At 39.5% G+C, this 15375-nt stretch overlaps 1 protein-coding gene across 2 annotated transcripts in view; it reads left to right on the plus strand.

The window, feature by feature from the left end:
- The window catches only part of ANO6 (anoctamin 6), a 78440-nt gene extending 68042 nt beyond the window's left edge, over window positions 1-10398 (plus strand). The window contains exons 18-20 of one of the 2 annotated variants that reach the window (XM_062583831.1): window positions 4741-4940; window positions 5418-5523; window positions 7014-10398. In XM_062583831.1, the coding sequence (XP_062439815.1) occupies window positions 4741-4940; window positions 5418-5523; window positions 7014-7097 (390 nt within the window). In that variant the 3' untranslated portion in view covers window positions 7098-10398. Of the gene's footprint in view, window positions 1-4740; window positions 4941-5417; window positions 5524-6467 lie in introns of both variants that reach the window. The other variant, XM_062583824.1, reaches the window with a different exon arrangement.
- The last annotated feature ends 4977 nt before the right edge of the window (window positions 10399-15375 follow it).

A 15375-nucleotide genomic window follows, 5' to 3' on the forward strand; every position in this document is an offset into this window, starting at 1 on the left:
TTTGCATTTAAAGTAGCAGTTCAATTTCTTTCCTTTATATTAAAAAATATAATATATACTCGAAATTACAGCACCTACCTTTTGGTAGGTGGAACAGAATGAATTTTTTTCTGAGAATTTTCAAATGAATCCATTATTTAGTTGGTGCTAAATTTATTTTGGGGGGAAATAGTACTATTGGATTTTACTACTGTAAATTTCTTGATTACTTATTCTTATGTAGCAGCTAATATATATTATCTTTCGAGAGTTTCCACTGCTTCCCTTTCTTAAAAGAGCAGTGACCGCTGTTCTCCTCTGCAGTAACAGTAAAGCCTGCCCATACTTAATGTGCCCTTTTCAACACTGTCACCATTTTTGCTGTTATCACTGAGTTTAGGAATTCATTTTGACACAGTAAAAGATAGTCACTTCTTCCAAAAGCTACTCCTTGCAGTAGCAGTACCATATTGCGCTCACTTAGGAGTTCCTGGTGAAACCAGTTAAGTCAGAAGATGGGGTTCATCTTAGCCTAAATTTTCACAGGAATCTGGCTGTTTTGAGAATGATGGAATTGGCTAAGAGACAGAATTAAGCATTCAACTACAGTTAATAACCTGCTAGTTAGGAGACTTATTTCAAGTAAAGGAGCCGTTCAAATTCAAACCAGGACATGAGCTTACATTCCTGTATCTCAGATACCTTCTATAATCACTAAATGCTTGGCTGGTCTGGAGTCTCAACTACAGTATTTCTGATTTTCAGAAGTAATGAAACAGATATGTATACCCTTTTTTTCCCCACACCCAGATGAGTTTTCCTGCATATTGCTCTCTCTTTTATTTTCTATTCTGAAAAGTCTTTGTTTTGCCTTTGGAAGGGTAGGAATATTTTCAAAGAACAGAATGATGAGATTCCATGACCTGAGTGGCTGTTGAGCTGCCGTCTTCTCAGTGGCTTGATTTTGTTACTATTGAGGTTGGGCTGGTGACCATATTGAAATGAGTCCAGAGTGGATTTCATTGAAGAAGAATAGTTTATATGTTAGTCTCTGCTATTGATATGTTTTCAGGTATTCGGTGGCCTCCCGAAATGGCCATTATTCTTTTTCAGAATTTTATTTCACATAATATCTGTTCAATAGCTATGGTAAATATGGATGGCCTGTAAAGAGGGGATTTGGGAGAACATAAAGGCAGAGAAGTAAGCGGAGGGAGAAATGTTAAAAGAAAAAAGGGAACTTGGGGAATGAAATTATGCAAGAGAATCTGGGAGGCAGACAACAACCTAGAGCATGTGCTCTAGCTGTTTTTGCACTGCTCTGCTGAGGCAAATCGGTCATAAATTCAGCTGTTTCACGAGCATGTGGAAAAGCCAAGGCCTACTAGTAAATCTGGTGTTAAACTTTGAAATAAAATGATGCAATTTTGGTAACACATCTTCAGATTGTTAGAAATATCAGATGACAACAGACATATTCTTTGGCTTTTTTGTTTTAGTGCATGCATAAAAAATTGTTGATGATAACTGTCCCTGCAAATTAGCAGATAGAGCAAATTCACAGTATTGTGGGAGGGAATTTGTGTCTCAGGTGGAAGGTATTTGTGTCTCTGCTTTCAGTTCTACAGAAAAATGACCCAACAGTAGTTTCAGATATCTGTCACTATCAGTTGACAGCCCAGTTGAGGCTAATCAGAGATTTACAACTTTAAGAAGCTTAATTGACTCCAAATTCATATTTCTCCCTATGTAATTACGTACTTCCACCCCTCAAGTGACATTGCTGAACACATGGAGTCCATGATGTGGAAAAGTAGATTTACATCTTGGTTTTACTCTTTCCTTGTCCTTCTTGACAAGAACTGCTTCTCCATGTTTGTATGACTGTTAAGAGCAGGCATGTTTCTTCTAGTGTAGCCCTGTTTGGAGAGCTCACATACTAGGTAGAGTTAATCTTAGTATAAATGCCTTAGACTTGATTGATTTTTTTCTTAGTACTCAGAAACTGTGTCTGTTCTTTTCTATGTGACTGTTACAGCTGATTAGCAATTACATTTTTGTATACTATATCCTCTTCACCTTCATATATTGTCTTTGAACACCTACTAGGTTGCTAGTAACTTTTGCATAAAGCTATCAGTTCTGAGACTTGCTGCTTAGGCACTGGACCTGCTATTGCATGATACCAGTGTATCAGATATCTGTTGTTGACTTGAAGACTGATTTTAATTTATTAGAGTATAAATGGAAAACTGTGCTAAGTGTAGGTTAGGAAGGAGAGAATACTCTTTATTTGTTTGCACTTCTCCAGTGCAATATTCTAAAATTCAGCCCACAATTCAGGAGGAAAAAAAGCTTTTCCTTTGAGCGGATGCTGTAGAATCAGCTTTCCTATTTCTGCCCTTGTAGCTCTTTGGGAGACATCTGGAGATCATTCCGAGAGAGGGAGAGAAGGAGACAGAGTTCAGATTTATGATTATGAGAGACCTGGGGCCTTGCAAAAAATTCAGTAAGAACAACCATTAAGTTGTGTAAATACTGTATTCCAATGTCTTTTTAAAAATGATACATAGAAAAAGAGGCAAATTCATTTGGTCTGAAGGGAGACCAATGATTTTTTTTTTTTTTTTTTTTTGCCTTACTGTTTAGTTGCTATTAGGTCATCTGTGATCTGCCTGGATGCAAACCTTATGGGCTAATGAACAGTAGGAAATTATACTTAACTAAAACTTTTTTTCTTTTACTTAAGTTAAAAATAGAGTAATTTAGGTGTGACATATTTTCCCTGCAACTACAAGACACAGTAATATCATATATTTCTTGTCAGCCAAAACCACCTACTCCACATGTAAATATAAGCAACACATACTTTTGACTTCATTGCACACTAGTGTGTAATGCTTAAAAACAGTTTTTAAAAGTGCATGCCACCTACATTTGATTTAAGACGGAGTACACAACAAAAAAAATCCTTTTTTATGTACTTACTTACCCATGAAAATTTTAAGCAAGTTTATTGTAGTCTTAGACTGCCTCCCTTTTCTTTCTCACTAGCGAAATTAATGTTCTCTCAACTGAACTGAAACCTAACAGTCTTCTGGGGAGCCAAAGGCAGATTTTAGACCACAATCTCATGCTTAAGTAGTGTTTCTGCAACTTCTGTCTTATGTTAACTAGAGTTTTGCTTGTCAGGTGTTCAAAGTAAGCCAGCTTGAAAGGTAAGACATTGTTCAACATTTGGTAGCAGTGCTACTTGAGGTGGAATAGGTCTTGCCCCCTTTTCAACATCTTCCATCTCTTCCCCTTTTCTCCTTGCTGCTGTCTCTTGGTCTGTACTGGCACAAGCGCTTTTACAAGCACGTGGTGAACCAGACAGGAGAGGGATCCAGCTGAGTTTCCCAGCCAGATCAGTGCTGTGATCTGATCCCCTACACAGCTACCTGAACACTTGAGCCAGCACGGGGCATAAGTGTTCTACTAGGGGAAGAAGACAGGAGGGATGGTGGCTGTTTAAGCTGGCACTGCCACCAAAGTGTTTTTTGGGGAACAATCAAGAGATGTCTGCAGATATCTTCCCCCTTTATCCTGCCTTCTCTCCCCTTTTTTATAGCCATTACAAATACCTCTTCAAGTTGGGGCTTTCCTTCTAGAAATCCTGCACCAATGTGAATGATTTTTGCCTCATCCCATAAAAACAGAGAAATATAGCCTGCAGCAAGTGCAGACTGGCATGAATGGGAATAAAATACAGATATGCACGAGCTCTTAAGTTCTTCTAATTCCTGTTGCTGATTACTGATTCTTAACTTTGCCTCTTCCTCTGTCACACACCTTTCCTATTGCTTCTGCTTCCTTCCCTGTAATCCCATTAGCTTCCAACTTCACACTCTTCCATTTCTCTGCCTTGGTTAAGGAGTGTATTGGATTAAACATAATTAACCTGTCTTCCAGAATAGGATGTTTTGGGCAGTTCATGAGTTTAAAAAAGACTTCTTAGGGTAAACTCACAGACCAGATTTCCCAACTAGTTTGTGACAGGCAGACTGAGTAGGACAGGGACTCTCTTGGGAGCAAGATAATAACAAGTGGTCATGTCATATGTAAAACAGGACTATGCACCTATTACTGAGATAGAAAATTTTTATTGGCATCAAGAACAGTTTCTACATATACTGATACGGAAACTTATGAGGCAGCACCTGCCAAGACAAATTTGGGCTGGCTATCACTTCAGAAAGAGGGAGATGTTTCTAGGGTCAGAGATGGATCAACTATTTAAATAATTTATCTTATTCTTTTGCTCAAACTTTAGGATTCTGGGTAAGATTTAGTTCACTATTACTCTTCTGTCATTTTCCATAAGATTCATCAGGCAGGATTTCTCTAAGTATACCACAGCACATCTGATAGGCAACATGTTTGCTGAAGGTTACCTTACAGGAGTGTCAGGTGAGTTGGTTACTGACCTACATGGAATGTTCATGAGGAAAAAAGCGTATTATAGTAGAACTTTTTAAAAGCATGCAGTATAGCTAGTGTAATTTAAAAACTATACAAAGTACACATTTCAAAAAGATTGTTTTATGCCTGTAAGTGACTGCATGCTCATTTACAGACAGATTCACTGGCTAGAAAAGCATGTATTTTCTTTTTTTAGCTCAGTGTGGCTAATTTTGAAATATTAAACGTGGAAAAGCTATGCATATTAAGGCTTACCTCTTAAATGCTACTCTGCTTTTGTCTTCTTTTTCTGAAATGCAGGCCATGATAATTGCTTTTACATCTGACATGATTCCTCGTCTGGTTTATTACTGGTCCTTTTCAGTCCCTCCTTATGGGAATCACAGCACTTACACAATGAAAGGCTATATAAACAATACACTCTCTGTCTTCAATATATCAGACTTCAAAAATGAAAGCAAGCCATCTCCTCCTTGGTTGGGGAACCAAACAACATGCAGGCAAGTGTCAAATAACCATTCTTTTCCAATGACAAGAGCAGTAAATACCACTCAGTACTATCTAAATAACCCAATTCTGTTAAAATATCTGGTAAGAAATGTTAAAACACAGTAAAAGGCAGAATAATTTGAATAGCAGAATTGAGTAGCAGTCTGTACCATAAATCTATGTTAGTCAGAAAATATTTATGTCATTTTATTTTCACTGTAATTGATACAGTTTTCAAAAAAACTCTCTAAAAGTGATTTAATCCATTATTAACACAGTGACAATAAAAGGCATTTCAGCCAAATATAGCTCATTCTGCAGATAGAAAGTTTACCCTTAGCTTACCCTTACCCTTTAGCTGTAGTTATATGCAGCTAAGTGTTCCAAGATGCGTTAAGCAGGGACATATCTTGCTCCATCCTCTGGCCATAGTGCATTACTGCAGAGATTCCCAAAAGTAGTTCCTGACTTTCCTACATTGTCTTCAGATACCGTGATTTCCGCTACCCTCCTGGTCACCAGCATCAGTATGAGCATAACATATATTACTGGCATGTCATTGCAGCCAAGCTGGCTTTCATCATTGTCATGGAGGTAAGTGCATGGAGTTTTCAGCTTTAGTTAATTAGATTCCTCTTCATTCAGAAACTCCTTCGAAGACATTCTGTCCAGGAGCCCTATCAGAGCTTTTAGTTGGCAATATCAGCTAGCATAGATAGGATCTTAGGAGGTGTAAGTTAAGTGTAGCATTATTAGAAAAAAAAAAGTCTATGTAAAGTCATGACATCAGCTGAGGGTTGCCTCACATTTGCAATTTTTTTCTCAAGAACTGTAAAATGATTTTGAGTACCAAAAATATTTTTATATATTCTTAGAGGAAGTTTTTGCACATGCTCATGAATACACATACATAATGCATGTGCAATGACAGAGTGAACTGTGTAAAGACCAAGAGAGGTGAGTCTTTAGATGAGCCAGCTCTGGTTAAAAAGCAATTGCTCCCTTCTGTACAGCTGGAATCTGAGCTTATAGAAAGATGGGAGTCAGTTCAAGATCAAGGGAAAAGAATACTAGGTAAAATACTGAATTATAAAATGTATTCAGGGCCTTATCCAGAGGCTACCGAAGTCATCAGAAACACCTAAATTTTTAGAGCAGAATTCTGATAGTAAAGAATGCTTATAGTCCCAGAGTCATTTGAACAAACCTGAAAAGGTTTTAAAAGAAGCTGTCGTCATATATTTCCATAGTATGAGGAAAAAGGAAAACACTGGGTACTAGGGTTCCCCCAAAGCAAGCAGAGAAATCAATGTTAAAATCAGGATTAGAAAATCAGAAATTTTTGCGTATTGGTCTATTCTACACTATTAATTCTTGTGATTTTTCTATTCATTAGTCATTTCTGCTTTTTAGTAGCTAGATACTGGTACTGGACTTAGAGTCTTAAGAGATAATGTGACATTTCATCTATAATGATAATAATAATAATAATGGACTATTCAGCCTGACTGACATTTTTTCATTTTCACCTTCCCCAGCATGTCATATATTTTGTGAAGTTTATAATTTCATACGCAATACCGGATATATCACAAAAGACCAAGAGCAAGGTCAAACGAGAGAAATACCTAACGCAGAAGCTCTTGCATGAAAATGATCTTAAAGTTGTGAAAAAAACCATGGGGAAAATAGCTGACAAAATTTTCAAAGGAAAATTTCAAATAGATAGCCCTTTCCGACCTAAAGCTGAATAAGTACTTTTTTATATGAAATAACAGTATTTAGCCAGCTTATACCTATCCACACATTACCAACAGCTAATCAAACACTTTGGATTAATATCCATTACTAAACACTATTTCTTGCAACTATCCCCTGCACATTTCCCTATTTCCATTGGCAAATGCAGCCACTGAGACTCAGTGAAGAATTTTCTTTTTTTGAAAAAACAGCTTTAATATGACATCCTTTTCTAACATGTTAGGATAAATATTATTTATCATCTTGAGAAGATGCAGATTAATTCTGATACACATAGAGTACTTTCCACGTCAATTAAGGATTGGCCATTTGATCTGTTGTAGAACTTGACTAAAACTTTAAGAACCAGAATCGTTTTCTGTAAGACTAACATCACTTCCTGTGAAGGAGTTTTGATCACACGATAAAGCAAACACCTCAAGTATAAAATGAAGAGGAAAAGCCATAATATGAAGGAAAATACAACTCAAAACCATGTTCTAAGCTATTACAATTGATATGCTAAGCGCTGTTGTGTGCTGCACTGAATTAGATATGCAGACTGGAACTTAAATAAGATATTTCAATTAATCATGGACTTGGATCCTAAGAAGCAGCAAGACTGGAAGCCCATCCTGTTCATCAATCTCTATATAAACAGGAGAATTGCCTCTGAAATCAATGCATACAAACTGACTTCATAGCACTCTGAGCAAGCAGAAAATCAAGTATTTTGTCTTTCCCTAGTCAATGTACTTTCATTAGTTCACGTGACCATTCTGTTCCGAACGAATGTAGTCTTGAAGGTCTCTAATCTGTAACAGTGGTAAGTTTTAAAATTCTTTCCATGTACTAAATCAATATTTGTAGAGGGCTCTCTTTTGCATTTCTCCCACACCAGAAGCACTGTTCACTTCCCAGGTAGATTTTCAATGTGCAAAGAATGTGCAGCTGGACCTGTTGTGATACAGTGGTGTACGCTGAATTGAATTTGGGCATGACCACGAATCTATTGAAACTTCAGACTGGAATAAACAAATTACTTAACATGCCTTAACTGTGTCATGAAACTGTAAATAACTGAGAGGATGTTAGAGACGTGGATAAATTTACTAGAGCCATCAGTCATCTCCTTGATGATTTTGTTCATTACAAAGTATGTATGTAGAGCTCTACTTTGAGTCTGCATCAATGATCTTCCAGATTATTAACTTGCTTTGTCTTTCAATGGTTATAATGGACCAATTCCTACAAATCCTGAAAACAAAAATCATGTTAAAAAAAGCAAAAGTATGTCTGTATTCTGTAAACCTGGTGATTACTGTTGGTTTTGTAATTTTGTACTCTTAAACTTAATTCATATACAGAATTGTTAGGCAGATTATTCATGCAGCTATTTACGTATTATGAAGTTTGTAGAAACTAAGTAGCATTGATAAGATGTACTTTTTTTTCATTAGTAATCAGAAAGAATCAAACATTTGACTTTTTTAAAAAAGTTCAAAATAATGCTGTGTACCACAAGCCTGTCCTTTGAAATGACGTTCAAGCCTGAATAGGTATAATATGGCATGAGTTCTCTTTGTATTCATGATACACCAGCTTTCATTCAGCAAAACTTCGCAAAATGATTGCATGGAATAACATGAGAGGTACAAAAATGAAGCTAAAGCTGGAAGATGAAAAAAAAAAGGAGACTCAAAGGTTCAGGAGAACACTTGCATTAGAGACAGAATGAAAAGCGGGATAGACTGTAACTATAAATGATTGTCAACTAGAGCAGTGCTAGAACCAGCACTTCTTTTCACAGGAAATTCTACTCTCTGCCATTTGTTTCGGTTTCCAGTCAGAATCATAACAAGTCTTTAAAATTCCCAAGAATCAAATATAAATTTGGCAGATAGTTAGACAAACACTCCTAGCTTTCTAAACAAGACATAATTTCTTATCAAATATATCACCTCAGTACTAACTTGACCTTTTCAGAACAAAATACCAAACTTCTTTTTAAAACAAAATCTTGTCCAAAAGACCATCTCATGGAACAATTAATTTAAGTAGTCAAGATTTTCTTGTGCAAAATGAGTTCTATTAGAAAGTCCAATCAGCTCCATGCAAACTTGGGGCTTTTGATTTTAGCATTGTACTGCCACTTCTCCTGTTGCAGTAGTACTCAGCTAGGAGATTTCATTTTCCTATCAGTGATCACAATGCCAAAGTGCCTTACACATCCTTTCAGGTGCAGTGTTGAAAGGCTGGGGCAGGCAAGGAGGTGTATTGTGATAAAGGCAAAAAAACCCACCAAAACCAGCAACAGCACAGAATGGACCATCTCAGGTAATTCTTTGGTCTTAAAGAAAGACTAAGTGCCCTCTTTGGCAAATAAAGAGACTGGGAAACAAAGGAATTAAGTGCCTTGCTTGGGGTCACGCCAAATAGTGTGAATGTAACAAAGCTTAAGACTGATTTTAAGGAGTGTCTGATTTTCTGTACCTTTTTGGTTCCTGCAGCCTCTCTCTTTGTCTCTTTCTATGTCCGTTGACAGCATGTCCTGAAGAGGGTGTTGGTCATCAGAAAACATATTCTTAGCTTTAAAAGATTGTTTTTTTAAAAAAAAAAATCATTACATCACTAAAGCATGAATTTGTCTGAACTGAGATCCTCCTGTAATAAAATCCCAATCACCTTTAGGTTTATGTCTACATTAGCATTTTTGTTCAGATCGAGAGTGTGTTTTTAAAATAGTCTTCCACTATCACAGCCTGGTCTCAGAGCACAAAAACACATTCGTTTCAGCTGAAACTAAACCAGAAGCTATATTTTAGATGTGCACATAATTGTCTTCGACAGCCAACAGGCATTTAGTCCACAGGTCTAAACCAGAGCTAGTCTGAAGAGAGCAGTGAGTACTGGGTGGGCATCAGCTCCATCGACTTCTTGCTCTAGTGATTTGATTCTAATGTGCAATGCTACTTGCTAATGTAGCTGTAACCTTTAATTTCAGAAAGCATTATATCACACAGCACGGTTCTGAATGAGAGAGAAAAGAGCAAAACTACCAGAGTGCCTAGTGACTGCAATTTTAGCGGTTTGATGTCTTAAGCTGTGCAATTTATGTAGCTCTACCTCCAGCTGCTAAGATGTGAGTTGCCTGTACACAGTGAGTTCTCCTCAGGTTCATCACGATAAAATGCTTTGGGGCAGAAGCCAACATAAGAGTATTTGTAACTTTTTTTGGAAACTAGGTCACTTTAAGAAAATTTGAAGATCTGCCTGAAGGGAAAATTAACATTTGCTTGAAACTATGAGTCAGTTTTACATGTTTTAGACTTTATATGTGGGCCAAACATGTATGTGTATATGTCTGTTGAAGTCAGCTAGTGACTGTTTCACTGCCTTAGAGTAAAATAAGAGCAACGTAAATTGCACAACATTGCCCCTGTTTTAAATTCTATGTATGTTGATAAAAATCAGAGTGTAAGAATGTATAGTTCGTATTTTCTTCTAAGAATGTTTGCTATTAATTTCAAATTAAATTTTTTATATTTATTGCCATTAAATAAAGTTTATTTTAAAATAATAATATATTTGATGTTCATTAGCATTGTTTGTTTTTAGATGAACAATACTGCTGCTGCCAAATGCCACATTTAAATTCTTGTAACATCAGTACTAATTTCCATATTCTTTTTCAATTTTTTGCCATTAAACTGTATTATTGCTACTCAATTTATCTCCTCTTCCGTTTTTTTTCTGCATCCTCTAGATGGAAGTCATTCCTTTCAACATCAAGTTAATGACAAAGGCAGGAGGGACCATTACGTTCTCCTACAAATAAACAGTTTAGTTTTTTATACCCTTCCACACCTATCATGATAAGGCATGCATTATGTTTCAGTTGTGATCTGTTTCTTCATCTGGATCCAGTCTGAAAGATACTCCCACCTCCTGGCAGTCCAGCTTTTGTGTTCTTTCTCAAGGGATGCAGCCCAAGCAGCAAGCATGTATTGCAGCACATTATGCCTGTCCCCCACCGGGGAGGTTAAGAGCTTCACTTTGACTTAACAGAAGTGACTGGCAGAATGCAACTAAATCTTATTTTCAAATCACTCTGCCTGTCTTGTCCTATCATCCATCCATCCAGTCATCAATTCTCTCCTACTCTTACTTTCACTCTTCCTTTCTACTTTGAGGAATCCCCTTTCCAAGGCTTAGAGAACAGTGAGGTTTGAAAGCAATTTTAAACAGAGGCCTTCTTTGTGTTGGCTTTATTCCTTTGGGATTCCCAAGACTTGTTTTAAGCTCTGGTAGTTTTACCAGAAGACAGATAATGTTACCACTTCCTCTATGATGTTTTCCGCTGACCTAGGTCTATGTGTCATAAAAGTGCCCATATCTAATCTATACTACTGCTTTTGCAGAGGCACTTCCCACAGTGGCACACACGCATTGATTTGGCTTTAGCTGGAGTGAGGACAACTGCAACTTCATGATGATGATGGGAGCTGTTTTCCTCCCATCCAAGTAGGAGGATATAGTACTATCACAGGCCATATCTCCATCAAGAAGGGTGTAGTTTTAAATCCTTACTGATATCTCTAAAACCTCTCATAGAACAAGTTTTAATATTTTGCTACTTAATATACAAATAACCAAAGTAGCATATTTCTTATTTTGTTGTTGCCTGCTTATTTTTTATTCTTTCTGCCAAAGTGGAAGAATTGCTCTTCTTTATGTGCCACATCAAAACAAGCTATATTGTATTGCCTCTGGTACATCCTACCCATTCATTTCACTCTGCTTGTTCAGCAAAGGTGTCCCCTAAGAGAGTTTCACCATTTATCCCAGGTCTGGCTTTTTCTCTGCCCAGGTATTGGTTCCAATCCAGTAAATAAGCTGGCATTTCCAACGCAGGGAAGCAGGGCTGGGGGCTGCAAGCTTTACTTTTATTTGCATTTGTATGGACCTCAACCATGGATAAGTAACAGGTATACAAAGCATTGAAAAGATAGGTATGCAGTCAGTCCCAGATAACCTTAACTTCCACATGCTTAGGGGCAATATTTGACTCATGAGAAAATAATATATCTTAATAGCCTGCTAATTGTACTGCGTTCTTTCCAGGAAAGTTGAAGAAATAGGATTTTATTTACAAGCTGGAAGTGTATCACAACAAGAGTCTTTTAAAGTTTTTCTGCAACGTTTATTACATTATCTGACACAATTATCCTTTAAAAGCAATGCTGATCTCCAGTATTAACATTGAATTTTATCAGTCAGCAATGATGCAAAAAAATTAAATCACTTATCTTGTTTTTTGAACCTATTCATTAATTTTCTAATTATTCCAAGCAGTCCTAGCTCTGTAACAATATAGGGTTACACAAGCGTATGGGTGAACACATATCGTTACCATCCTTCAAAAGCACATGCACACACACACGCACATCTCACAACGCAAGATGCTCTTTTCCAGTAAAGAAGAAAGTCTTCCATCCAGTTGTATCAAGATGCATTTCTCTATATAAAGACAGGATATGGGAATCTCCTAAATGCAAGAGAAAGCAAACAACATGCAGACCCTGGACAGTATCTCCCCGAGTCCACAGTGCAGCAAGCGTGGGCCAGGCCGCCAGAAAAGCGAGAGTTCAGAGGAAAAAAAAATACTGAAAAGGAAACCGAACTCAGATTCCTAAACTGTACAAGCTGAAGGAACTTGCAATCAGCTGTGATAACTGCGAATACAGTATTTTATTTTCAACGTGCCCAGTCAGCACCCTTGTAAGCCTCTCGCTTCGCGGCTCCTGGGTGGACGCGGCCACCGCAAACAGGCGCCACTGCTGCCGCGGCCACCCCCGACTCCCACGCTGCCTCCCCGTTCTCCGGCGCCCGGTTCAGCTCCTGTTACAGCCGCCGTCTGCTCCTTCACACAGTCGTTTTTGAAACCAGTCCGGCTGCTCCGAGCGAACAGAATTACTCTTAAGCGCCCACGACCAAGACACTGCAAGATCTTTGTTTGCTTTTACCCCGTTCTCCACCAGAAGCTGGAAAGCCAGGGACAAGCCAGGGGACAGCGGTTCCCTTTGCATAACGGCGCTGAAACCTTCCTACCGCGTCTGCTGTTAATTAGCATCGACTCACGGAGGGCTGGGCGAGGCGACCGCCGCTTCGCCCCTCGCGGGGCGCGGGGCTTCTTCCACGCTGGCCGTTCCACCTGTTGCAGCTCGCAGCAGTTCTCCTTTAGAGACCCCTCGGCGCGGGCACGCGGTGAAGCACGTTGCATAACGTACCGCTGCTTCCACACGCCGCCACAAATAAATAAATAAATTTAATTAAATTAAAGCTTTAACTGGGGGGCATAAATCTAAAAAATAACCTGAACAGATCTCCTTCCATGCTGGTCTGCTCCCATACTTTTTCCCCAACGGTCTACAAGAGGAAAAAGGTTTTGCAGCCCCCCCAAGAAGAGCCATTCAGAAATCCTTTCTTACCGCGCAGCCAAAGCAATGACGGCCCAGCAGAGCAAACACCTTGTCGAAGACCCTCAGTGCTCCAGGACTTGGGCTCTCCTTGGGGCTTGAGACCAAGTAATGGAAACAGGTTTTGCTCCCGAGCAAAGGATAAGGGCTGCGCTGGCTCCCCGACGGCCCTCAGCAGCCCCAGAGCCACCGAAGCTGTGCGCCGCTCGCTGCAGGATCACCCTTACGTCCCGTTTCAGCCTTAAACGAATTGCCAAATTATTGGATAAGGCGATACCGCAGCAAACCACATACCAGACTTCACGCCGCTGTATGATTAGGATGTTGCACAGCTGAAAATCAGTGGCACGTAAAGTGCAACCCACCTCTCAAATTCTTCCAAGCAACGGGGGCGACACAGACGTGCCGTAGAGCCGCAGCCCAGAGTTTAAAGCGAGCTGAGCCCCCGCGCACCCCCTCCATCAGGCCCGGCGGGAAGCAAGCAGGAAACCACGCGCTTTTTTTAACCTCCTCAGTTTTATCCAGGATCACTGAGCCCAGCCGGCTCCTCACCGGCCAGGCCGTTCCCTCTGCAGCGCAGCGCGGTGGGGGCCCGGCCGAGCCATCGCCACCCTCCCGCGGGACCCCCCGCGTGGCCCCTGCTTTGCCTGTGAAATTTTTAAAGCGGTCAATTTATCAGTATTGGATTTAATGGAGCTTAGATTAAACACTACGTTTATCGTTGAGCGAGAGCTGGAGCAGAGCCACGTTAGCAGTGCTCACCAGGTTGTCCTCCTTCCCCCCCTGCAAGCAGCCGGCCCAGGCACAGCGCTCCCTTTTTTCAGGTTTCCCTTTACAGTCTGAGCTAAATTCTCCAGAAGAGACAAGTTTGCTAAAAATTTAAATAGACTTTTTTTAGTAAAGAAAGAAAATCTTGCAATAACTAGGCAGGGCATTCCCCGTGGTTCTCTTTCCGTTTTTGTTACGGTAGTTCCCAGCCATGGAGGTCAGCGGCTGCTCCTAAAGGATGATTCCTGTGCTGGAGGGCAAGGGATGGTGTGTGGACCCAGACAAGAGAGAGCCGTCAGCACGACAGGCGATGGGCTCTCCTGCATCCATCGTCTCCACCCAGGAAAGCTGGATAAGCACAACCAAAAGCTCACTTTGACCCTAAAGTGGATTTTTTTCCCCCCTCTTCAGATTCAGGGTTGTGCACATGACCTAATAAACATATTTTATTTTGCCTTGTTTTTTAAAAAAATCAGGACCACATATTTCACCCACTTCTAAATCCCAGAATGGCAACAATTCCTAAGTATTTACTTGCTCCCGGTGTTTCTAGTTTTCACTGGGTCTTGCAAAGGAAGAGGCCACCTGCATTTGCAGCTTGCAGTTGAGAGTCGTAACAGCACGAGGGCAGCTCTACTCCTCTGGCCCACACTGATAGGCTCGCACGAGCTGGACATCCCAAAGCAGCAGCACACACGTAAAAATCCTGCACCATCAAATCTAAGTCCCAAATCTGGCCCGCATCAGCCCTAACCGTAAGCCTAGACACACACTGCTTTTTATCTCATGACCCTTGTTTGCTTTATCTTTCCACTGTGACAGGAATTTCAGCTCTCTAAATACAAACATTCTCATTTGGTCCATCCATAATTAACCACCATTAGCTTGCTTTCATTTCACAAATTAATCTCATAGTTCAACAAGTACAAAATCCCACAAATTGAGGCATCATTCAATGCACCTTTTTTCACTTATTACTGTTGTCTGACCTTAAACAGGATTTTGACTTGCAAGGTCAGGGTGTCCTGTACATAAAATTTTTTGATTATCCAGTACTGGAAGGGTTAGAAAGTTACAACTACATAGTTTGAAGAAGAAATTTACTTCTCAAGAATCTCAAGCATTCAGTTCATAGGACTCCTTAAAACCAAGTTGCCTAATAATTTATCCTGAGCCATTTACCTAATTTTCCAGTGGAAACATTATATTTGTTCAGTTTGTAAAACTGTTAAAGACAAGATAAGACTAATCAAATCTATTCAACAAGACCAACTGCAGCAGCCTAAGGTACATCACTGCTTTCTTGATGCAGACAAAAAGCTTTCCAAAGAGGATATCTCATGTTCAATGCAGCCAAGTGTCATGAACCCCCACACACCTTTTTTCTAGAAGAAACACTGCGGTTTCTGGCACTCTCCATTTCCATCTTCCTAATCAACTGGTCATTTCCATGAAGAGA

This window comes from Rhea pennata, chromosome 1, assembly GCF_028389875.1.
Source record: "Rhea pennata isolate bPtePen1 chromosome 1, bPtePen1.pri, whole genome shotgun sequence".
Classification (NCBI taxonomy): domain Eukaryota; kingdom Metazoa; phylum Chordata; class Aves; order Rheiformes; family Rheidae; genus Rhea; species Rhea pennata.